The 16,566-nt window shown below is 48.1% G+C and overlaps 1 protein-coding gene across 1 annotated transcript in view; it reads right to left on the bottom strand.

The window, feature by feature from the left end:
• Positions 1-744: 744 nt before the first annotated feature.
• Positions 745-16,566, bottom strand: part of LOC130379156 (ubiquitin carboxyl-terminal hydrolase 34-like) — a 52,115-nt gene continuing 36,293 nt past the window's right edge. Inside the window, exons 54-78 of the mRNA XM_056585811.1 lie at positions 16,208-16,255; positions 16,015-16,080; positions 15,810-15,890; positions 15,558-15,643; positions 15,008-15,176; positions 14,355-14,429; positions 14,073-14,224; positions 13,519-13,672; positions 13,157-13,201; positions 12,850-12,954; positions 12,510-12,657; positions 11,793-12,097; positions 11,091-11,420; positions 10,276-10,433; positions 9,273-9,351; positions 8,605-8,731; positions 7,984-8,091; positions 7,776-7,880; positions 6,950-7,074; positions 6,606-6,729; positions 4,621-4,700; positions 4,334-4,474; positions 4,078-4,224; positions 3,580-3,736; positions 745-3,448 (exon numbers count right to left, since the gene is read on the bottom strand). Coding sequence (XP_056441786.1) covers positions 2,505-3,448; positions 3,580-3,736; positions 4,078-4,224; positions 4,334-4,474; positions 4,621-4,700; positions 6,606-6,729; positions 6,950-7,074; positions 7,776-7,880; positions 7,984-8,091; positions 8,605-8,731; positions 9,273-9,351; positions 10,276-10,433; positions 11,091-11,420; positions 11,793-12,097; positions 12,510-12,657; positions 12,850-12,954; positions 13,157-13,201; positions 13,519-13,672; positions 14,073-14,224; positions 14,355-14,429; positions 15,008-15,176; positions 15,558-15,643; positions 15,810-15,890; positions 16,015-16,080; positions 16,208-16,255 — 4,059 coding nt within the window. The 3' untranslated portion in view covers positions 745-2,504. The remainder of the gene's footprint in view (positions 3,449-3,579; positions 3,737-4,077; positions 4,225-4,333; positions 4,475-4,620; positions 4,701-6,605; positions 6,730-6,949; positions 7,075-7,775; positions 7,881-7,983; positions 8,092-8,604; positions 8,732-9,272; positions 9,352-10,275; positions 10,434-11,090; positions 11,421-11,792; positions 12,098-12,509; positions 12,658-12,849; positions 12,955-13,156; positions 13,202-13,518; positions 13,673-14,072; positions 14,225-14,354; positions 14,430-15,007; positions 15,177-15,557; positions 15,644-15,809; positions 15,891-16,014; positions 16,081-16,207; positions 16,256-16,566) is intronic.

Genomic DNA, 16,566 nt, shown 5'->3' with positions numbered 1-16,566 from the left:
TCACACGGGTGGCGTTTCTTGCGCCTGCTGCATTCTCAATGGAGAGGCGAGCGGGCAGAGAGGAGGCAAAGCGTCCTGTCAAGCGGCACGACAACCGGGCGCACTCACGTGAAACTGTCGCTTCCGTGCTCGCCGAACGCATGCGCGCACACGTGGAAACAGTTGGTACAGATGAGAATCACAATAAAATTTGACACTGAATTTGAAACTGCACATTATTATTATTATTTATTTATTTGATTAGGACAGTGCACATTAATCAATATGTCAGCCAGAGCATCAATATAAATATGCCGGAGTTAGCTTAATTGCTAATTTTCATCCGTTGTCCTAACATTGTAATTTCCGCATCTATTATCAAAATATGTATAAGTAATACATTGAAAAAAAATTGAAAATCACATTGGCATGTTGATTTAGGGTGTGTGCCCCTAAAATTTCTGGTTGTGCCCCTAAAATCTTCCGTTAGGTGCCACAGTGCCCCTATGAAAAAAGTTAGTCTGGAGCACTGCTTTTTATTGGCATTTTGTAAATCGATTTTTTTGAGAACTAGGCGAAAAGACTACAACCAACCCCCCTTTCCCTTCCGCATCAATGCGTGTGAATTATATCCGGACTCCGGATGTTAATTTAATTGTAAAAGAGGAAAAAAATGTACTTAAATAAAGAACCAATATACAGGGAGAGCTATGTTTATTTATTATTTATTCGTACATAAAATCTATTTTATTTCAAATAAATCCCACTTGTAAGCCTATGGGTCAAATTCGCAGGTATGATAAAAGGTAAGAACTTTTTTTTAATCAATTTGAATTGAGTTTGAAATTGAAATATGAATGGTAAAGTTGTAAAAGTCTCTTCTTGTATATAGTCACTCCATCCATAGAAGGGTCCCTCACGCCTGGTGAGATTCCCCCTTGCTATCAAACTAGCAGAATTAGGGGCCTTTTTATAACCTATTGGCCATACAAAGGTGGTATGTTTAGATGCCACTGTATTATAGGCTACAGGGCATTAGTTGGTTAGATGCCACATGATTCATTGTCACCATTGTTTAGATAGAAGTATATCAACCAGAAACTAAATAATCTACTTCTGAGACCCACGGCCCCACATCACATGTGTATACGTGTATATATGTCTATAACATCATGCAGAAGATCCCATAGCTTGTATAGGTCTTGGTTGATTCCAAGTGCTTATTCAGTTTAAATTCAGATACCTACCGTAGTTTCTGCCCATTCAAAAATATGATTCCCACTGGCCCGAGAACACATTTGGCTTGGAGGGAGTGCACCTTCACAAACAATACGAATTCTGATGAAGTTGGGTCACGGTGAGTCTTCTGGGAATAATATGTCTGGCTTTTAGCTTGTCAACTGTCCAAACTGAAATGGTATAATAAATAATGTGAAGACAGTAGGGAATAGAGACATCAGTACTGATCACAATTTATTAACAGGTTCCTTCCTTGATGGATCAGTATTTCCTGAACTCCGCTCGTTACTCAATGTTGAACATTCTTCATGTTTACACCATTGTCAGTGTTCATTCATAAACACCGACTCCATCTGAGAAGCCAGCAGGGGGACTTTAGGACCCGGAGTAGACCGGCCCCAAAGTAACGAGGGAAACTTGTTCCACAATAGATTTCAGCTCGTTCTTATCAAAAAATGCTTTTTATTAATTTATCCTCTATTAAAATAGTCAGAAGAAAACAATAGGAGGGGAAATGACAGTAGATGGTGGAATGTTTCTCAGTGAAGAACAATATCCCAGGCAGCTCCATTCAGGTGGGGGTGGGGTGGGCTTTATTCTACACACAATCCTAGAAGCACCGCTTTTTATATTTATTCATATATATATGTGTGTTTATATATATATGTATATATAAAGTTCTTTATATATCATTTTCATATACACCTTCAGGAAATGACTAGATTGGATTCTTAACAGAATCAAGTTACTTGTAGTTCTGTTTTTTTTAATGTACAAGTAAACTTAGCTTTTTGGATAATTAAACCACAGGAGAAAAAAAATTAAACAAAGGCAACTTTCTTTTGCCTTCTTTTTAAAGTATAAAACTGGCTCAGAGGAAGCCATTTTTATACACGTAAAAATGCAATAAAATTAAATGTACACACTACGGGATCTCCCCTTCTTACAGCAAAACCAAAACAAAAAAATAAAAATGTCCTTCCGAAGCGAAATGTGAAAAAGGTAAAAAACACAAAATAACAAACCAACCAAAGCGGAAAGCCAAACAGCCAGCCTCGCCCCCTACTACAAACAGCGGCCAATCAGAGGCCACATGCTCCAGCCAACATCTCCTCCTGGTCAGCTGACGTGTCTGCAAGGCCCAGATTGGCCAGGGAGGGGAACGTCCGGGCTGGTATATCCAGCTCCAATTAAAACAAAACAAAGCTAAGCTCCGCCCATAAAAATACAACTACAAATAAAACATCAAAGGGTTATTATCTCTTGGTGGCGGCGAGCGAGTGATGTCATGAGGACGAGGGTGGCGTCATTGTTCCGGACAGTTTGGTAACCACGGCAATGGTGGCCTCCACAGTCCTGTACAGGGTGTCCAGCATGTCCTGTGGCGGGCCCCCATTAGACTGTACCTGGGAGGGGCTGTGCCTACTGCCCTCTGGCCCCGCCCCCTGTGGCCCCGCCCCCTCGGAGGAGGAAGGCGTGACAGGAGCTGCGCTGGGACACGCCTCCCTGGTCTGGTCTGGCGTGGGCGTGGCCTTGCCCACGGCCCCCCTCCTTCCTCTGTGCTCCTCCTCCTGCTGCTCAGCGGAGGTCATCCGGCGGTGGGAGGGGCCGGGGTCCTCCCCCCGCACATACAGCTCCCCCCCCCCGTCCTGCAGTATTGAGGAAGACGAGGACGAGGAGGAGGACGAGGAGGAGGACGAAGAGGAGGCGGAGGAGGCGTCCATCATCTTTTCCTCCTCCTCCTCCTTCAAGGGGGAGGGGGGGTGGGCGGCGGTGGGGGGCGGGGGAGAGGGGGGGTCCTGCTCCGTCCCAGGGTCGATGAGGGACGAGGAGTCCCGCGTCTCCGTGTCGGAGGCGCTTGTGGGGGTGAGCGCCTCCTGCTGGTCGCCCTTAGCGGCCGGTGCAGCCGTGCTAGCGTTGTTAGCGTTAGTGTCGTCGTTAGCAGCGTTAGCGTCGGTGTCCCCCTGGGTAGTCGCCGCCGCCGCCGTCGTGGTGGTGTTGGTGGTGGTGGTGGTGGTGGTGGACGGCATGGCAGAGGAAGAGGAGGAGGATGACGAAGAGGAGGTGTAGGAGGAAGAGGAGGTGGTGGTGGTGACGGTAGAGGAGGAAGACGAGGGTACAAACTGCGTCCCTGGGGTTGATTCGGTGGTGACGCCCTCCGGTGACCGGTGGTCGTCGTCCCCGCCGCTCACACGGCGACGCTTCACTGGAGTGGCACCCTCCTCTTCAGCTAAACACACACACAAACACTCTGTTTTAGCTGTGTGTGTGTGTGTGTGTGTGTGTGTGTGTGTGTGTGTGTGTGTGTGTGTGTGTGTGTGTGTGTGTGTGTGTGTGTGTGTGTGTGTGTGTGTGTGTTACCTCTAGCCTTGCGGTCTAGCTCCTCCTGCTCCAAGGCGCTACGTCGCTGCAGGCAGGCCTGGCAGCGCGCCAGCAGCTCCTGGAGGGCGGAGCCTAGCGATGCATCCAGCGAGGGCGGAGCCTGCAGGGGGAGGAGGAGCAGCAGCGCCCGCAGGTCCTGAGGGGGAGGGGCGGAACAGAGGATCAGGGCTAATGAAGTGGGTCAGGAATCCTCAGGAGCTGATGATCTGCCATGTAAACATCCGAACGTAACAGAAGATGGTCCCGGTACCCTTACCTAGGGAACCCTTTGCCATGCAAACTCTTTCTATTTCTGGTGGTTTTAGGGAAGGGGTAAATTGGATATGGACATTAACCAATCAACCCCTGGCTCTGTCCTTAGTGGGAAAGGCAATGGTTTTATTAATTAATTTAATTAATTTATTAAATATATATCCATATGCGTGTGTGTGTGTGTGTACATGTACTCGCGTAAAGACACACTGTAACTATACATACAGCGTTCAGCAGGCTGCTGGTCTTGTCCAGCTCGCTGCGGTGGGCCGCCAGCTCGGGCTGCATGCGGTCCTGCTCACTCAGCAGGTTGGTGACCAGGATGCCCACCAGGCTGCTGCAGCTGGGGCCCGACAGCACCTGGCCCTGCACCTGGACACACACACGGTAGATACATATATAGCAAACACTGTGCGCACGCGCACACAGACACACACACACACACACACACAGTGCTGTGGGGAGGTATGTGTGGTGCTACCTTGTGGAGGAAGCAGGAGAGGAAGGAGTAGGCAGCAGGGTTGTTGAGGAAGGTCCTCTCGTCCATGAGTATGCACTTGATGTATTCCCCGAAGGCTGGGTCCTCACACAGCTGCTTCACACAGGTCTTGGCCAAGGCAGACTGCACACCAGGACATCAAGTGAACACAGAGCCCCATAAAGACACTCAGGGGAACACAGGGCTTCATTAACACACTGGTTGATTAACACAGGACCTCATAAGGACACACTCAGGTCTGTGGTAGGAGTGTGTGAGTGTGCATGTACCTGTGACTGATACAGCTCGGTCCACAGTTTGGGCAGAAGGCCAAGGTGAAGAGGAAGACCCTCATACGCAATCAGCACACCTGAGGAAGAACGCTTTGAATTACCTCAGAGTTATAGACCTCAACCTCTCGATTACACACCTAAATCCACCTCTGAATTTTAGCTGACAGACCCCCCATGTAGTGGTTGAGTATAATGGAATAATTGAGTACAATAAGAAGGGTTATCAGTGTATTAAGCAGACCTGCAAACTCCTCAGAGTAAAAAAGGTGACAGTGTCGGGGGGGGGTCATCGGTCCAAGGAATGATCAGTGTTTCGAGATATACGGCTACTCAAATACTGAGCTACCTTGGGCGGGATTTAGCGTGAATATTCATTACGGAGGTTGTAGAACATAATGGAAAGATTTCTAATGACAGACTTCGATGCAAAATGTAGCCCTTTATTATACAGAAATTTGCTGTTGGCGTATTAGCCTAGGACAACACCCCTACAAGATTATTTATCTAAATAGTCCTATGTTAGAATTTACTAACTCTATGCAAGGTCTACGTTCGTGCAGTACTCGGCGTTGATTATTGTAAATTATATCACATCAAAAAAGCGGTAGCTAACGATAGTTGAATCAATCAAACAAATAGCGGTTGTTCTTGCGCCAAAAAGCTTGACTTACCTCGAATCTAACACAAGATAGTTCCTTCCAATTAGGGCTATACGGTATGGACTAAAATGTATATCACGGTATGATTTGAGGCATAGGCGGTAATTATATCTTCTAATTTCGATATAAATGCCTCTGAAGGGGTAAAATACTGGAAAGGAAAGGCAGCAAAACTGCATAAAAAAACTTAAAATCTTTCCTCAACTTAATTCCATCTCTGAAAAACACTAATGTTTAATAGTATGTCTTTGTTTCTCCACTTGCTTGCGGACCTTGCGTTATAGTTTTTGCATCCCAATTTGGCTTAAGTGTGTGCGGGCATGTAGCGCATACCTGGGATCGAGTACTTTGACCATCTCTTTAAAGCCCTTTCCATCAACATTTTGAAAGGGTAACATGTCCTTAAGACAGGTAAACAGTGACGGCGTTTGTTATCTCGTTCCACCGCTGGCATTTTGTCGTAAGGACTGGCTTTCAAAATGCCTGCGGAAGCAATGTCTGATTGCAGAGACAGCTTCACGCTACCAGCGTCTGTCTCGTACGGTGTGGAATGAGAGCTCGTGAAGGGACTATTGCGCAAGCACGCAGGAGCGCTTGCTGCGCGCCTGCGTGCTGGCGCAATAGCATACTGCCTGAGAAGGCAGTATCGCTGTCAATCTGTCCCTGGGAAAAGTAACGTGGTGCCGAATTGAAAAAGGAACTATGTTTCGTTACCATATTTTCAGTAGTTGCACGTAACTTTACTTTTACATGAAAAAGTAGTTAGGTTACTGTATTAACGCGTTACTTACTTTGTTACGCGTTACACACAACACTGTCTACCGGTCACACGGTAACATCAAAATCCATACCTTAGCGCAGATTCACACTGGTGTACTTTCTGTACCGTAGTCCTACACCCCTACTTCAAATTGACGCCAAGAGTTTCCATCAGACTCGCGCTGTAGCCAGGTGTCTTATCCAAAGGCGAGCTCAGTTGGCGCTGTGTGCTTCAAGATTCTGAAGCAAGTGCTGAGATTCCGATTGGCCCAGAGAAATGTCAATTATAACAATTATCCAATAATGTTTGACATTAAGGACAGCCTTCCCCACTCTCTGGTTCTATGCGATTCACGTGAATGACCAATTGACAAAAAAAACGGCGATTGTCGCCGAAAAGCAACAAGTTTGCAGGTGTGTTTAAGGGAGTCCGGCGGTAAGTATTCCAGGATTGAAATAGGAAGTATTTTAGGAGGCACCATAAGAGTATAACAGGAAGCACTACAGGATGCATTCCAGAAGGAACCGAGGCGGTCACCAGGACGCCGGTGCTGCTGTACGTACTGAGTTTGACCAGCGTGTCGGTGAACTTCTCACAGGTGACAGCCACGCGGCACAGCAGGTGGATGAACTGGTGGTAGGACAGGAAGTACTCCAGCAGCATGCGGTCGTACACCTCATCCTTCCCCTGCAACACACACACACACACACACACACACAAACACACACACTATGACCCGACGAACACCTCAATGACGTCGCAGCCTGGAGCGGCCTCTCCAGGTGTCGCAGCTTGCTCTTACGGTTTTACCCCAATGCCTTTGAGCGACAGTCGCTCATTGGGTAACATGTGGCGTCATACAAACTGACCCGTATGGGTCCACCGTGAGTGTGTGTTGGTCTCTGACCTTGCTGGTCTCCACCATGGAGGGCAGAAGACACATGTTGAGCTCCGGCCTCGGGGGCCGGATGTTGTTCTTCCCACCCATCAGCTTAATGTTCTCCCTGCACGGCAGGTAGGGCCCGAAGGACACTGGAGCAAGAACGCGAGCACACACACACACACACACACACACACACACACACACACACACACACACACACACACACACACACACACACACACACACACACACACACACACACACACACACACACACACACACGCATTAGGTAGGAACTTGGATGTGGTAGTGAATAGTATATATAGTAGTAGTGTAGTAGTACTCTCTAGGGATGCTGCTGTGGTGGTAGGTACAGTAGGACTATAGTAGTGTAGTAGTACTCAGTAGGGATGCTGCTGTGGTGGTAGGTACAGTAGGACTATAGTAGTAGTAGTGTAGTAGTACTCAGTAGGGATGCTGCTGTGGTGGTAGGTACAGTAGGACTATAGTAGTAGTAGTGTAGTAGTACTCTCTAGGGATGCTGCTGTGGTGGTAGGTACAGTAGGACTATAGTAGTAGTAGTGTAGTAGTACTCTCTAGGGATGCTGCTGTGGTGGTAGGTACAGTAGGACTATAGTAGTAGTAGTGTAGTAGTACTCTCTAGGGATGCTGCTGTGGTGGTAGGTACAGTAGGACTATAGTAGTAGTGTAGTAGTGCTCACTAGGGATGCTGCTGTGGTGGTAGGTACAGTAGGACTATAGTAGTAGTAGTACTCACTAGGGATGCTGCTGTGGTGGTAGGTACAGTAGGACTATAGTAGTAGTGTAGTAGTAGTGTAGTAGTACTCACTAGGGATGCTGCTGTGGTGGTAGGTACAGTGGTTATGCTGCAGGAAGGGGACCAGAGTGTGGAGGAAGTCATGAGGGCTGAGGAGGACCAGCTCCTTCAGCACATCTAGCCAACAGAAACACACAACAAGGTCAGGGATCACGCTGTAGCCAATAGAAACACAACACGCCAGGTCAGTGCGCTTGTTCGTTTGCAGTGTGCATGTTACCCAGGCAGGCGTTGCGTAGCTCGGGGGGGCTGTAGGAGTTGAGCAGGGTGAGCAGCTTGTGGGCGAAGTCGATTCTCTCCTGCCACTGGATCAGAGCCTGCTTCACATCTACACACACAAATATATACATGTACATTGATGTGTTTCAATTGGGTTTAGGGTACCGAGCGTCATGCGTCAATGAGGTCAGGGCAGTGGTCTGTGGTGTCAGGGTAATGAGGTCAGGGTAGTGATCTGTGGTGTCAGGGCAGTGGTCTGTGGCGTCAGGGCAGTGGTCTGTGGCGTCAGGGCAGTGGTCTGTGGTGTCAGGGCAGTGGTCTTTGGCGTCAGGGCAGTGGTCTGTGGTGTCAGGGCAGTGGTCTGTGGCGTCAGGGCAGTGGTCTGTGGCGTCAGGGCAGTGGTCTGTGGCGTCAGGGCAGTGGGGTCAGGGTAGTGGTCTGTGGTGTCAGGGCAGTGGTCTGTGGCGTCAGGGCAGTGGTCTGTGGCGTCAGGGCAGTGGTCTGTGGCGTCAGGGCAGTGGTCTGTGGCGTCAGGGCAGTGGTCTGTGGCGTCAGGGCAGTGGTCTGTGGCGTCAGGGCAGTGTCGTGCACCAGGGTATGACAGTACCAGGAGCCCCCTGACCTTTGCGCTGCAGGTAGGGCCGCGTGGCCTTGAGGACGGACAGGAAGATGGACAGCAGCTCCACCAGGTCCCCGGTCACGTGGCAGGCCGTGGCCTCGTGGTACATCATGTGCAGCGTGTTGAACGACTGGTTGGAACACGGCATGGGATTATAGTGAGAAGTAGGAGACCACAGCACTAACAGTAAAGGATGTTGGAGTGATTGCAGCTACAGTTGAGTTCCGTAGAGTTCAGTTAGTAGAAATACAGTAAAGTCTAGTAGATTGAAGGTGGCAATAGTGCAGTAGAATGCAGTAAAGAGTAAGTAGATACAGTACAGTAGAGTCCAGTAGATCACAGTAGAGTTCAATAGAGTAAAGTAAAGCTACATAGAGTAGAGGCGAGTCGATTGTAGGATAAAGGACTGCAGTACAGTTAATGCCAGTAGATTACAGTAGATATGATTCTATTTGATTACAGTAGAGAAGAGTCCAGTAGTGTAGCTGATTGCAGTGAGTTGTCCAAACAGTAGAGTCCAATAGATTGAAAAGTGAACAATAATAGAATACAGTAGAGTCCTCTCTCTAGGGGATGAGTCCATTAGGAGTAGTGGAGCTAGTACAGTAGTAGTTTAGTATATTAACAATGTTATCAGTGTATAGTATCGGGTGATATTAGCAGTTTAGTACCTCTGTCATGAGGATGAGTCCTCTGTTGAAGACCACCAGCAGTCTGTCCTCATCGTTCTCCAACAAAACACGGAACGCGCTACAAACATAAACACACATACATTTTTTAATAGGTTATGATACAAGTACAGATTATTAAAACGTTTAAAAGGTTATTATGAATACATAGACTATGCAAAGCAAATTCTAAATCTGTACGGTTTAAAAGCCATTGGTCTAGGAGACCTGGTGATAGATGGTTCATCAGACCTGATGATAGATGTTTAATGAGACCTGTGCTGTGTTCCAATATCCATACTTAGTTTGAGTAGGTAGGGCGTTCCAATTAAGATCGGGGCGAAAATAAGTGTACTGAAAGGACCCGGATGGTGTACTCAAAACGTTCAAATTGCGCAGTGTGGATCGATGTACACTTTTCGTACTCAATGTCCGCCATCTTAGCTACGTAGCGGAAGAAGGCGGAGCCAGGCTGAGCCAACGCCTGCTCATTTTCCCCATAGCCTGCATTAATACAGTAATTTTGTAGTTTTTATAGCTTTTATAGCTTTTTAAAGCTGCTAGGCGTAAATAGTTCACCGTTCAAAGCAGGATGTTTATTGCGGGAGAGGAGCCGCGGCGGCAAGCGCAATTTCCAGTTAGTGCACCAGGGAGTATTCGATTTATAACACAGACATCTGAAAATCAGCGCACTTGGTGAGAGCTGGTGATAGATAATGAGAGCTGGTGATAGATAATGAGAGCTGGTGATAGATGGTTAATGAGAGCTGGTGATAGATAATGAGAGCTGGTGATAGATAATGAGAGCTGGTGATAGATAATGAGAGCTGGTGATAGATAATGAGAGCTGGTGATAGATGGTTAATGAGAGCTGGTGATAGATAATGAGAGCTGGTGATAGATAATGAGAGCTGGTGATAGATAATGAGAGCAGGTGATAGATAATGAGACCTGGTGATAGATAATGAGAGCTGGTGATGGATATCGAGACCTAGTGATAGTTTACCTGATGAGGGTTGTCCAGCAGGAGCGTCCGTCCAGGCAGCGAAGGTAGCAGCTGATGGTCGTCTTCTTGAACTGCTTTACGTCCTCCAGCTCCTCCTCCCTCATGTCGGCCCGCTGGCCCACAAACAGCTGCATCAGGTTGAACAGCTCCTCCACCGCCTGCAGGGGGCAGCCCCTTCACATCAATACTAATACACCAGTAACTATTACTGATAACACCTAATCACACATCAATACTAATACACTGGTAACTATTACTGATAACAGCTAATCACACATCAATACTAATACACTGGTAACTATTACCGATAACAGCTAATCACACATCAATACTAATACACTGGTAACTATTACTGATAACAGCTCCTCCACCACTCGCACATCAATACTAACACACCAGTAACTATTACTGATAACACCTAATCACACATCAATACTAATACACTGGTAACTAATACTGATAACAGCTCCTCCACCACTCGCACATCAATACTAACACACCAGTAACTATTACTGATAACAGCTAATCACACATCAATACTAATACACTGGTAACTATTACTGATAACAGCTAATCACACATCAATACTAATACACTGGTAACTATTACTGATAACTGATTACTTAACAAACACTTGGCATTGCAGTTTTGCAATCATTAAAGTTTGATCATACATGATAAATGTATGATACATCATGCATGAAATCACAAGATGACATGACATCGTCTCAACGTGACAGCACGTCATCGTTTCACCACCACGACGTGACATCTCGCCAACCGTGACACCGCACCCTCGCGGTGACATCACCCACCCCGGGGTACTGGCTGGCGTGGGGCGTCAGGTTCTTGAAGGCCCACTGGATGTTCTGGTGCGAGGCCAGCTGGCGCGTGAAGCAGGGCGACTGCTCGCAGCACATGCGCAGGATGCCGTAGTAGGCGGGCAGCATGCCGCGGTTGAACAGCACCACCTCCTGGTCATCGTGGTCGGCCAGGATGTAGTTGAAGGCGATGTTCTTGGTGACCACGGCGTTCTGGGCCACCAGCCGCACGTTCTCCGGACACTCCACGCACACGTTGTACCAGAAGGACAGCAGCGCCTGCTTGTTGTGGTTGGTGGCGATGGCCGGCTCCGACAGCTTGGGCTGGGGTGGGGTGGGGGATGGTTATCAGAACGTGCAGCAAATCACACGCTTTCTGGCATATTTCATGATTATTCTGTAACTGTGGTATTCTATCAATTTTGTAACTTGAGTAGTCCGTTAATCTATTACTCTAACTTTAATTAATTACTTAAGTAAGCTGAAGTACTCTTACATTAAGTTACTTTAGTATTCTGTAACTTGGATAACTTTAGCGTTCCGTAACTTGTGTAACTTTAGTATTCTGTAACTTATGTAAGCCATCGTATTTTGTAACCTTTGTCACTTCAGTATTCTGAAATTCCCGTAACATTTGTGTTCTGTAACATTCTTGACTTGATTATTCTAGCGTAAGTGCAGTGCTGTGCAGCTGACCTGGAAGAGGTTCCACAGGTCCATGAAGTAGCCGGAGAACATGAGCTTCTCCGTCTTGGAAATGAGGCAGTAGGTCATGAAGCTGAAGTACTGGACCAGCTTGGTGGTGCCGTGCACGCCCGCGTCCACGTACAGCTTGGCCCGGGCCAGCAGGCCCAGCAGCAGGTTGTACACCTGGTGCAGTACCGCCGTGGTGTCCGGGGACAGGGGCAGCTCCCGGGTGGGGATGTGCAGCGAGCGCGTGGAGCGGAACATCTGGCGGAACGAGTTGCTGGGGATGAGAGACACCAGGAGGTAGGCAGCCGCTGGGGGGAGAGAGACGGTCAAGGTTAAGAACAACCTTGGTACGGTCATGTTCAGACAGGGGGGGATGGTAAACGGTGAGATTCAGGGGGTGAGGGGTTAAGGGCCACTGTCAAGGGGGGAGGGGTTAAGGGGGAGGAGTAAAGGGTTAGATTCTGGGGTCGAGGGGTTAAGGGCCAGGGTCAAGGGGTGAGGGGTGGAGGGTTAGGGGCTAGAATCATGGGGTGAGGGGTTAAGGGTTAGGTCATGGGGTGAGGGTAAGGGTCAAAGGGTGAGGGGTTAAGGGTTTGATTCAGGGGACGAGGGGATAAGGGCTCAGGGTGAAGACCTAAGGGTGAGGGGTAAAGGGGGAAGGTCATTGGCTCCAGGGGTCATCGGGTGGGTGGGCAGGGGATAAGGGTGTGGGGGTCTTACATGTGCGCACGCGGGGGTAGTTGTGTGCCAGCAGGAAGCGCTCGACCCAGTTCTCCATGTTCTGAAGCACCCAGCTGTGAGCCAGCTTGTTCCTGGGAGTCTGCACCGCAAGCCAGTCCAGACACTGGGAGGGGTTGTACTCCACCACCTGCACACAGATTCAGACACACAGCTCATTCTGAGTTCCTCCTCAAGGTCACCACCCTCTGGGCATTTCCCCTTGTCCTTAAACCGCGGGTGAGATTGGAGGGGTGCGGTTGTTTAGGGCCTTTGGAGACTTTTGACGCCTCGATGAAGCAATAGACTCATAACATTGAGAGGACGGGGGGGGGGGGTTTACCTCCCAGATCCTCTGCAGGATGAAAGAGGCGAAGGAGGGCATCCCTGGAGGACCTCCAGCAAACTCCATCAGCATGGTGAGCAGCTTGAAGAAGGGGTTCGCCGCCTGGGGGACACAGGGCACACCGTGAGGAAACAGGGTACACCCTGCCTGTCCGCTTACTTGATCGACATAAACAGGTAGTTATTGAGGCGAGTAGAATTGATATAAAAGGTCTTCCAAGGTTCGACCGGAGGCCAAGCCCAGCAGGGCTCAGGAACATCAGGGGAGCGAGAGCGAGTGTTCAGAGATCTCTGGGTCCACCTACCTCTGGAGTGAGCTTGGCGATGGACGTGAACAGCATGGACACGATCTGAAGCACAAGAGGACGAAGACACTCAGAAATGGCCCCAGGAATGCAGAGGGGTACAGATAGCTCTATATGCCATGCTAGCAGAGGAGTTTCACCCATTGTTTTTCATTACATTTCAATTAAAAAGGTTGACTTTATTTGATTCATTAATTAAAATGTAAATTTTGGCACTTTAGGTCCTTTGGCTGAACAGAGTGGGGGGAGGGCTAGAGGCAGCAGGGGGCTAAATGTTACGATGGTGCGTTGCCAATCCAGGAGAGAAGTGGTTACAGGACAGCAAAGGCGGGGCCTAGCAGCGGGGGCGGGGCTGAACCTACGTGCTCGGCCAGGCGGTTATTGAAGCGGCAGAGGCTGAAGATGAGGTTGCAGGTCTGCCGGATGTTGATGCCGTCCCGGATGTGCTGGAAGAGGAAGGGGAAGCCCTTCCCACCGGTCAGTGCCGCCATGTCGCTCTGGGACAGGGTCAGGTGTCTGTGGGACACACACAGGAATGATGGGAAATGTTTTACCCCAAAGGAGAACTAACTTATTTATTTTAAGTAAGCCTGCCACAGCGGTCAAACGATTTGTTTAACAGATGTCAGTGCATCTTTGGAAACCATTGATGCTAGTAAGAGGTCATTTTTCTTTGGTATGAAACATAATATTTTCCCAAATAACTTAATTGGCCTTTCAAGCTATATATAATTTTAAAAGAAGCAACAGAGTAAACACTATGGAAAGCAGCCGTATCAGTATAGACGATTGCAACTATTAGCGAGAAACTAACAAAGCTAGCCTCAAGGGATTCAAAACAACTAACAATTTAGTTACCAGCACTGGCCAGCCTTCCTCTTGCAATGAGACCGACCAATCAGAACACAGCTCCTACCTCTCAGAGCGGGACTGCTCCACCAGTAGGGCGATGAGGGCGATCATCTTCTCCAGTGCAGCAGGGCGATACTTCTCCTCAGCCAGGGACAAGATGTCCTCCTCCTCGTCCTCGTCGTCCCCCTCCTCCTCGGACAGCACCTCCACCTGCGGCTGAGGGTTAAAGAACATTAACACTGTTTATGACAAAGTATGGCTGCATTATTACGTGATACACTGTGCATAGTGACAATGTTTTCAGCGTTTCTGACGACGAAGAGCTAGGGTTGCAGATCTTCCTTACATTCTCTGGTCCCTTGGTGCCCATGTAGAAGTGGACCATGATGGAGATGGCTTGGAGAGACAGCAGAAACTGGCTCTGTAGACACAAACAAACTCAACACACTCAATACTCTCCCTCTACTTGTGTGAACGGTGTTTAAATGAGTTCAACCGTACAGTCACATGACACTTTAAATGGCATGGTGAAGATGGGGTGTCTAGTGGGGTCAGGGTGTTAAAGTCATTGCTCAGAGTTTGATTCCCGCAGTCTACCTACAAACATCCTACAGCATGACGCCGCCTACCCCCTACCAGCTCCTTAATGACACGTGACTGCTAAATGACCAATACATTTTGGGCATTATGAAGAAGGTAGGCGCTTATTTAACATATTAGCCATATTTAGCCTAGAATACAAATAAGGTGATCATTATCATATACATATATATAGTATTATTTAACATGAACATAAAAACGACTTATTGAAATCTGATGAGAAATGTAAACTTTAAAGTGCATCCAGGAAAAACACAGCTCTACATTTACTCATATTTATTAACAGGCAAGTCGAAGACTCTGGAATATGACGTACAACGGAAAGGCTGCATGCTAGATCAACATCCTAAGTGCCAGCAGTAGTCTGTACTCGTGTCTACGGTGCTGACAGTACTGTACCTCCTCCTCCCCCATCTTGGCGAACTCGTACAGGAAAGCAAAGTACTCGGTGAGGTGCTTGCTGTGCGGCTTCACGCCGTGCTCCATGATGGACAGCAGCGTCTTGACGAAGCGCGTCACACACGAGCGGCTGCCCATGTCCTCCACAGGCCCGTCCATGTCATCAGACCTGGGAGAGGGAGGGAGGGAGGGAGAGGGAGAGAGAGAGACAAGAGAGAGAGGGAAAAGAGAAAAGAGAGATGAGAGAAATAGGAGAGAGGAGAGGAGAGAGAAAAGAAAGGAAAAGAGAGAGAGTGCGAGAGCGAGGGGAGGTTCAATTATGATTCATCTGTTCCAGAATCGAATACAAACGGCAAGAAGAAAAAGTTGATACACATGTTTATATATATTTATAAATGCCTTTGTTCACATTTCGTTTTACATGGACATTTTTCATTGCGTATATAGAAATATTTTTATAATTTTGCCACCAGTGTCGTCTAATAAAGAAGCAGAGTAAAGCTGATGGTGTGAGAGGTGGGCGGGACCAGGGTGAAGGCGGAGGACCTACCCGTCCTCCATGCCAGGCTGCAGGTACAGGTGGGCGTGGACCGGCCGCAACCGCTGGATCACATGGATACACAGCCTCTGGAACATCTGCAACACCCCCCCAACAGGACGTTAGCGGTGTGTGTGTGTGTGTGAGAATGAGTGTGTGAGTTTGTGAGTGTGTGAGTGATTGAGCGCGAGTGCAAGAGTGGTGTCATGAAAGAGAGATACAAGATGAGCGGGATAAAGACGTGTGTGAGTGTGTGTGACTTGCCTGTCTGACGATCTGGTTGGGACACTTGATGAGGATCTGCATGGGCCACCAGTTGTCATCAGCCATGCGGTCCAAAAACCACTGGAGCACAGAACAAGAACCATAGTTGAAGAGAGAGAAGTTGATGAGTAATAATATTAATAATAAATAATTCAGTGCACATGTGTGTAGTGTAATGTAGTGTGTGTGTTTATGGGTCTGTCACCTCGCAGGCTGCCTGGCTGTTGTTGAACTGTTTGGTGAGGAGTTCGATCCATTGTAGCATAGTGGGCTGGGGATCACAATCAATACGTTACCATTGAAACGCACCTGCACTACAAACAGGCGTGCACAACAACTGCTACTAGAACAACAACTACCAACACAACAGCAGCTTTCGTGACAGCCTCTCCGCCTACCTTCTCTTTGGAGTGGATAAACGTCTCCAGTACAAACGACGTGCTGAGCTGGGAACCAACAGGAAGGACAACAACGTTACACTGATGTCATGGTGAACACCGTCAAGACATATCTATTCAATTTGGAGACTTCGGAGATTAGGTGTGTTCAGTAGAGGGGGTAAGGCCAGATTTTGCCCTACCGTATTGATGATTAGTGTTTTTGTTTTGACTATCCGCAAACATAGCGGTGTAGGGGTTTTGTGATGACTATGGGCTTACCTTAGCTCTTTAGTGTTTGTGTTTTGTGAGGGAGCTACACAGCTAACTTTAGCCATGCATGTTTTGACCGGACTGTGAGCTAACCTTAGCTGTTTGTG

This window comes from Gadus chalcogrammus, chromosome 3, assembly GCF_026213295.1.
Source record: "Gadus chalcogrammus isolate NIFS_2021 chromosome 3, NIFS_Gcha_1.0, whole genome shotgun sequence".
Taxonomy (NCBI): Eukaryota; Metazoa; Chordata; class Actinopteri; order Gadiformes; family Gadidae; genus Gadus; species Gadus chalcogrammus.
The sequence above is the reverse complement of the archived record's forward strand: the minus strand, read 5'-3'. Positions and strand labels throughout refer to the sequence as shown.